Here is an 8,642-nt window from a genome sequence, read left to right as displayed (position 1 = left end):
AGGAATTAAGGAAAAGCTGGAGTAGTGAAGGAAACGATCAAAAATAGAAGCTATTGCAAATGTAATCGAACAAGGGGGTCAAGTTTGAGCAGAACTTGGCAGTTTCAGCCACATGATTCTGGTTTTAGAGTTCCTCGAGGGCTAAGAAAACACACTGAGGCCAGGCATGTGTCAGGGTCTCTCTAAATGGAGAAAGGCCATTGCATGAAGCTGTGAAGGTGAAACCTGGATTTCCTTGGAGATCCCAAGCTATTGGAGGTACCAGGCTGTGGAATATCTGCCAAGGAGAACTGCAGACCAGGGATAAAACCAGCCCAAGAGAAAGAAGTGTGTTTCAGTCAACAAAACTGAAAGGAGGTAGAGATCTTGTGATGAAGTTTGAATCCACATGGAAAGACAAAAAACCTGATTTAAATTATAATTAGCCAAAATTTTATTTAACTGCAGCTGACCACAATCTCCCTGGTAGGATTTTGGACAATAGCCCAGATTAATGTGTATGTGTGTAGGGGGCTTTTGCAGGCATGTGACAATTACTTCATTTCTGTAGAATTTACAGCTATGTAAGGAAGCATGAGGAGCCACAAGGAACCACCTCATTCCCAGCTACCTCATTCCTCACTCACCCTGGACATAGCAAATAGTGGAATTCACAGAAACCAGACCAAGTGGTTAATCATCTTACAACAGTTTTACAAGTCTGGGAATATGGGGCAAGTAGTCAGCATTGCTAGTAGCTTGTCTTTTATGAACTTAGAATGGGTGCCTAGTACAAAATGGAGTTTTCTTTAGCTATCACAATCTGAAGAACGCCTTGACATCAGATATGAAGATATAGAATTTGGAGTATTCCCTGCTAGTTTTTGAGCTTGCTTTGGTCTCATATTTCCTCACTTTTGGAAAAATAATGTATGTCCTGTGCCATTGTATGTTGAAAGTATTTGATATGGTTTTGCATTTTGATTTTACAGGGAGTTACAGTTAAGAGATTGCATGAGTCTCAGAAGAGACTTTGAATTTTGGACTTTGAAACAGTACTGAGACTGTGATAGACTATGTGGACTGTTGAAGTCAAAAATAAATGTACTTTGTGTTATGGCTACAAACCTATATGGGGCCAAGGAGGAATATATGGTAGTTTGAATAATAATGATAATCCTATTTGATTGCTTAGAAACCAGAAGTAGCACTATTTGAAAGAATTAAGAAATGTAGTTTTGTTGGAGGAGTGGTATCACTAGGGGATGGGGTTTTGAGGTCTCTAAAGCCCATATCAAGCCCAGTTCTTTCCCTCTGTTTATGGATCAGGATATAGCTTTCAGCTACTGCTCTAGCACCTGTCTGCATACCACCATGCTCCTGGCCATGATCATAATGTACTAAACCTTTGAAACTGTAAGCAAGCCCCCAATTAAATGCTGTCTTTCATTAGAAGTTCATTGGTCATAGCATCTTTTCACAGCAATAAAACCAGTGACTAAGACAAATATTATTAAAAATTAAATTACATGTATTTACTTTGGATATGTACATGTGCCACAGAATAGGTGTGGTGGTCAGAAGACAAGTTGCAGGTGTTGATTCTCAGCTTCCATTGTGTTGGTCCTGGCAATATAGATCAGGCTGTCAGTCTGGTGGCAAAAATTTTAGCATACTGAACCATCTCACTGGCCACTATAAAGGCTTTTTAAAATTATTTTTTTTTACTATTTCAGTTTATGGATCATCTCAAGGTCATGGCATTTTAATTATTACCACCTCCAGATAATGGCTCTTCATTTCTTGATTCTTCGGGATAGTAATTTTTGATTGTACTGTGCCTTTTTATCTAGCAATACTTGGGATCAAATATAGGCCTTTCACATACTAGTCAAAGTTCTCTAACACTGAGCTTAATGCCAAGCCCTGAATTATATCCTGAATGAATGGTATATTATGAATATCTTCATTTTTAATAATTCCTTGAAGAATATTTGGCATTTGGTTATAGCAGGTTCAGACCAAAAATTCTGCCCTAATTTATACTACACGTGGTTCAAATCTCATTTCAGTTACTTAAAACAAAATTTAGATTTATCCTTCCCATGAGTCCATGAGAGGTAAGTCTAATATGTCATGGTTCACATTCCAAATTGAAGAATAAATTTCTTTTCTGATGTCCATGTGGCTTCAACAACCACACATTTGCAATGGTTCCTTTATCTGTTTTGCTCTTTTAGGGCAGTGGTGGATTGATTATAACCCCCAATGTATCATTCCACATTGTGGCCTTGTACTAAAAAAAAAAATCAATGAGAGGTAAAAGTAGAAAAGCAGATGCCTATGAACATTGCTCTTCCACAGTATGCCCCCTGCTATAATCTACTTCTTTTTATTTTTGAATAGTAATAAAGTGATTTAAGTCTACATCTTTACAATGATATTATCTACATATGATAGAATTCATAGTTTTAAACTGGATAGTTCATTGAACATTAAGTGAACTTTCTGGTGATCCTCAGGGATATTTAAAACAAAAAGCACAATTAAACTTAGGACATTTTGAAATCAATATGGAGCTCAAGAAGGGTGATCTGGATCCAGGTGAACTTAATTGGCATCAGGTAGTTATGAATATTTTAAGGGATTCTATGTCTTTTATCTCATATAGAAGGGCAGTTTGTATCTTTGTCCACTAGATATAATCTTACTGTGTAGAGGGTATGTGGGTTGAGAATTTAATATATAAACCTACATTAAAAGTTTAAAAAATTAGAACATTTTGGTCATCTTAAAAGGAATATATATATATATATATACATACATACATATATACATATATATACACTATATACATATTTGTTATATCCAGACCACAGTTTCCCTTCTCTCCTCCTCTCAGTGCCTCCTCTATCTCCATATATCTATTTTTCATCTCCCCCCATCCATTCCTCCTCTTTTCTCTTCTAGAGAAGATCAGGCCTTCCAGTGATATCAATTAATCATGCATATCAAGCTGCAGTTAGACTAGGCACCTGTGCTTCTATTAATTTGGACAAGGCATCCCAATAGGAAGAAAAGTATCTCAAAAGCATGCAAAAGACTCAGAGACTGTAATGTTCTCCTAAGTTCCACAGCCTCATCAACCCTTCGCAAAGCTGTAACAATCTCTACCTGCTTGATGTGTTTCCCTAATTACAAATATGAGTTAAAAGCTTGAGCCTGTGATCAAACTGCAAACTGCAGTTAATGGAATGCCAACAGTTTAACCATAATTTTTAAGTTTCTTCTGTAACATTAGAGCATAATCATAATTTTGGAAAGGCAAAACCAATTTCTTAACAGTGCAAATGATCTATTCTTTAAAAAAATCAATACCATGTTCAATGCTTTCATGCCACAAAGCTTGGCTGCAAGTTCTTATATATGAATGCATGATGGCGCAGCTTTTAATATCTTATTATTTTAAATCATGTCTTTTAAGTCTGTTTTCTAAAACAAGAATTACATAAAAATATTATCCCAAGTTTGGGGTATCCACAGAAAACCTTTTCCCTAGGTTGGCTCATGCCACGTGTTGTTGTCTAGGATGACTCCAACCAAATTACTAGTTTTAAACAAACTTTAGTTACCAATGTTACAAATTTTTAATCATTCCCAATTGCTTATAAGCTAATTATCTACAACCAAGACATTTAGAGCATATTTATACTTTTTAAAACCAATAAAAAACAAACATGAAGTGAGCACACATCTTATATATTTAAACCAGATAAAATTCTCACTTTTTCTAGCTTTACAGAATTTCAAGAAAGGAGCACCCTGTCACCTGCTGAGCTCAAAACCAGAGATTTTTCTAAGAGAAACAGCCATCAGCTCTTACCGTCAAACCTGAGAAACTGCTGGCTCTTTTAGAGTGGCCTCCAGCTATGCTCAACTCTTAAATTCAGGTGCAGATCTCCAAAGGCCAGTTGAGACTGCATTTTATTTTTACCTTTTTAGACATGAGTTAAAACTAAATCAAGGGGTGAATGACCAAACAGATAATGTTTAACCATTTTTTTCTTTTGAACAAGAAACACAAAGCAACACAAAAATCAATGAAAACATTGACACAACAAACGAGAGGGAGGGGGACTAGATGTGCCAAAGGGACCCTGATATCTATCCTAAGGGACCCAGAACCAGAACTAGACATTTCTCCAGTGGGAGCCAGAGAGTTAGGACAGCTCCTGACCTCCTGCTTCCCCTGGAAGAACTCTGGAACAGTTTGCGTTCATTTTCCTTCTCTTTCAACATACCATCCCAGACAAGGGAAAGGACTGTTTTTCTGAGACCCATTTTTTTCTCTCTCTTGTTCAATTAAGCTACCTCTAATCTGTGTACAAAGACTTTAACACACCTATGAGAAATATCTATGATCTGCTAAATCTTTAGCATAGCATATACACAAACACATTTTACCATTACCTTTTTTTTTTTTTGACGATTTTTGCTTAAGCACAATCACTAGTTGATCCACCAACTGTGGATTCCATTTCTAAAACACCTCAGTTTCCTCACATGCTGGCCAGCCTTTGGGGTGATCCTTCAGGGTATCATTTCTTTCCCACATCTCAATGAGACCTCCATTTGCGGCGCCTGTACCTCGAACAGCTACTCAGAATCTGGTGGAGGCCTGAGGATTTAAAAGAAAGACATGAATCAATTACTCGTGTTACCAGAATATACTTCTTTTCTCTACCTAGCTCTCAAGATATACAGCTACAATGGCAGTATGCAAATTCCCTAGCTGCTTGGTGGAAACAACACCCCCTGGGGTGAGTCTGGAACCTGTGGAAGGAACACAGGTGTGGATCAACGTGTGCCTGGGCCCATCTAAACTTGAATGGATGGAGTGTCCTATTCCCAATGTCTAGGCAGACAGGCGGGCAGATCAGCTAACACTTAGTTGATGGGGGGGTGGGCATGGCTCCCAACAAGAGACAACCCCTGCTCCCACTGTTAGGAGTCCCACAGGAAGATCAATATACACAACCACAGCATATATGCAGAAGGTCAGGCCCATGCAGGCTCCCTGGTTGTCAGATCAGTTTTTGTGAACCCCTATGGGCCCAGGTTAGTTGTTTCTGGGGCATTTCTTGTAGTGTCCTTGATCTTTCTAGTTCCTACAATACTTCTCCCCCTCTTCCACAGGATGCACCAAGCTCAGAAATATTATGGGATGCCAAAATGATTTAGTGAGTAAAGGTGCTTGCTGATAGGAATGGTGATCTGAGTTTGATCCTCGGGACCACACTGTGGACAGGAGAGAATCCGTACAAGTTGCTTTTGTCCTGTAACGTCACTTTCATGTAATGATACACACCCTGTATATCCTTTAATATAGTAAAAAACTTTTAAAAAGTCTCATAACCTTACTTATTACCAAACTATCCCCTACTACCGTAACCCAGATTTGACTAAGTAAATACTTCTTTCTTTACCATGTTTAGACTTTCCTGATCTGAGTTTTAATATGAGTGAGGTTATATTTTGTGTGGCTGTGGGACTGACTTCCATCCATATTGTGGTGCCTTGCTCCTTTTATGGCTCAAATAATATTCTATTACATTGCTATAGTGCACTATTTTAGAAGGCCTCACTAGCTAGCCCTAGCTGGCCTGAAACTTGCTATGTAGACTATGCTGGACTTGCATCCAGCTCCGACTCCCTCACAAATACTGGGATTAAAGTGTTCCACCACACAGGGCTGCTATAGGGTATTTCTTTTTCATTTAATGGGATAGATACAGATATCTGCGATTGTTTGCCCCTTTGATTTGATGAAACATGTTGCTATGAGCAATCATATGAAACTTTTACTGGGTACATTATGATTTTTTATTTTCATTCTGGATATATTTAGCAATGTAGTTAGTAGACCAGAATCAACCCTCTGTTAAATTATTTGAGGACATAGAGGATGATTTTCCAAACTTGGGAGCTAACTTTGGATTTCTAATTACATAAGAAATTATATTTCTCTGCATCCTCAACAACACATTTTACTACCTGACATTTTTGTTTAGCCATCCTAGAATATGTTTAGTGGCACTTCAGTGTGGTTTTGTTTTCTACTTGTTCTACTGATAACTATTGATTTTGAATATTTCTTTATGACTTTTCTGGTCATTTTTACATCTTCATATTTATTGTTTGTTTAAATTATTAGGCTGCTTGACATATAGTTCTTTTCAAATTTTTGGAACGTTGTCTCTCTTTTTGAAGACTATTTAAATACTCTTTTTTCTTTTACTAAAACTAAGGTTTTCCCTCATATAATATATATCCTCTGTTTATCCTCCAATTCTTCCCCATCTCTCCTCCCGTCCAGATCTGCCCACTTTCTGTCTCTCCTTAGAAAACAAGCAGTCCTCCAGGGAATAAAAGTGCAATATAATATAACAAGACAAAACAAAAACAAACATATTAGTAAGAGCACAGAAAAGGTACATTTGCATACTCGAGAATCCCTACACTCAGGAATCCCACCCATAACAATCCTAAACTGGAAGTTGTAATATATATATAGAAAAGACCTACAGGGTAAAGATAGAAAATATATACACAAAATTAAATTTAAAAAATATTTTTTAAAAGAAAGAACTTGACATGACATAATGAGACACGGAACTTCCAAAGATGCCATTTACTTCATTTTTTTGTTGGCCACTTCTGCTGGGATTGTAGTCTGCCTTTAAGAGTATTTTGTGGCCACTCCCGTCCCAGCCACCGTCAGCCGCAGTCTCAGCCGGGCCTCGCTCCACAACTTGCAAAAATGCCTACAGAGACTGAGAGATGCATCGAGTCCCTGATTGCTGTTTTCCTAAAGTACAGTGGGAAGGATGGAAACAGCTGTCAACTCTCCAAAACTAAGTTCCTTTCCTTCATGAACATGGAGCTGGCCGCCTTCACAAAGAACCAGAAGGACCCCGGTGTCCTTGACAGCATGATGAAGAAGCTGGACCTCAACAGTGATGGGCAGCTAGATTTTCAAGAGTTTCTCAACCTTATAGGCGGCTTAGCTATAGCATGCCATGAGTCCTTCCTCCGGACTTCCCAGAAGCATGTCTAACCTTCTCCATTCCCTTCCAGCCACCAAGTCCTCACCCCTCCCCCACCCACACCTGCACTGAGCCCACCACACTTACCACACATTCAGTCCACGCCAGATAGCAAAAATAAAATGATGTCATTTTTTTAATGTAAAAAAAAAAAGAGTATTTTGTTTCTGCTGTGATACTTCTTTGGAGAAAACTATGTTTTAGTCTTAGGTTATCCAATGGAGATAGCTTCTGTGTTAGGAAAGCTGCATCCCATCTGGTGCAGATCCATGCTGGCCCTGTGCATGCTGTCTCGGTCTCTGTGCGTTCCTATGTGCATTGATCCTGATGATTTACAGGGCCCTGTTCTCTTTGTGCTCTCTAGTCCCCCTGGCTCTTATAAGTTCTTTTTTTTTTTTCATTTATTTTTTTTTACAACTTTATTTGAAAAAACAAAGATAAATGTACAGATTTTAAGCATTTTTTTGCATAAAAGTATATAATACATTTTTGTCAGTACTTGGATTTTTTTTAAAGGTTTGATAGTGTGCATTAAGATCTTACTAGTTACAATGAGCATAAAGTACATGTAAAACAAGATGTAACCTGGAAATAGTCAAAGTTTTCTTGGTGTGTGAAGATTTTTCTTTTTTTACAGTGAGCAAACAGTACATGTAATACAGGGTGTAACCTGGAATTTGTCAATGTGTTCTTGGTGGGTAAGGATTGAGCAAAACATTTTTTTTTGTTTTGTTTTATTTTCTTTTTTTCTTGGACTTCACACAGTCTGTGAGTTATTTCTGGGGCAGTGCGAGCCTCTGGGGTTAGCATCCCACTATCAGTGACTGCATATTATGTCTGTTCTTTTGTGACTGGGTTACCTCACTCAGGATGATATTCTCTAGATGCAGCCATTTTCTTAAGAATTTCATCAAGTCATTGTTTCTGATAGCTGAGTAGTACTCCATTGTGTAAATGTACCCCAATTTTTGTATCCATTCATCTACTGAAGGACATCTGGGTTCTTTCCCGCTTCTGGCTATTATAAACAGAGCTGCTATGAACATTGTGGTGCATATATCTTTGTTGTGTATTAAAGTGTCTCTGGGGTATATGCCCAGAAGTGGAATAGCTGGATCTTCAGGTAGTACTATGTCCAATTTTCTGAGGTATTGCCAGACTGATTTCCAGAGTGGTTGTGTCAGTTTGCAACCCCACCAACAGTGGAGAAGTCTCTTATAAGTTCTTAACCTCCTCTTCTACAGGGTTCTATCACATTTACATATATTTGACTTTCAAAATTTTTGGATGTTATCAGAGTATAAACTTTGAATTTTATTTTTTGTAATAAACAAATTTTGTACTTTTATTCTTTTAGATTCATCATGTAAATATAATTGGTTTCTAAATTTTATTTTTCTGTGTATGAGTACGTTGTGGGTACACATATCTATGTGTACACCCACATAGTGTCCAGAAGTCAACTTCAGGTGTCATTTCCCTAAAGCCATCTATCCACCTTTTTCCTTCACATAATTTCTCATTAGCCCAGAGATCTCTAGGCTAGGCTGGCTGACC

The 8,642-nt window shown here is 37.9% G+C and overlaps 1 protein-coding gene across 1 annotated transcript; it reads left to right on the top strand.

Annotated features, from left to right (window-relative positions):
• Positions 1-6,799: 6,799 nt before the first annotated feature.
• LOC308414809 (protein S100-A11-like) lies at positions 6,800-7,133 on the top strand (the record flags this gene model as incomplete). Its single annotated transcript, XM_080910036.1, has 1 exon — positions 6,800-7,133. The coding sequence occupies one exon, from the start codon at positions 6,800-6,802 to the stop codon at positions 7,094-7,096; it is 297 nt and encodes a 98-aa protein (XP_080766162.1). The 3' UTR covers positions 7,097-7,133.
• Positions 7,134-8,642: the final 1,509 nt, after the last annotated feature.

Source organism: Micromys minutus (assembly GCF_963924665.1).
Source record: "Micromys minutus genome assembly, chromosome: X".
NCBI classification, from domain to species: Eukaryota; Metazoa; Chordata; class Mammalia; order Rodentia; family Muridae; genus Micromys; species Micromys minutus.
Note: the sequence above shows the minus strand (reverse complement) of the source record. Positions and strands in the feature narration are given on the sequence as shown.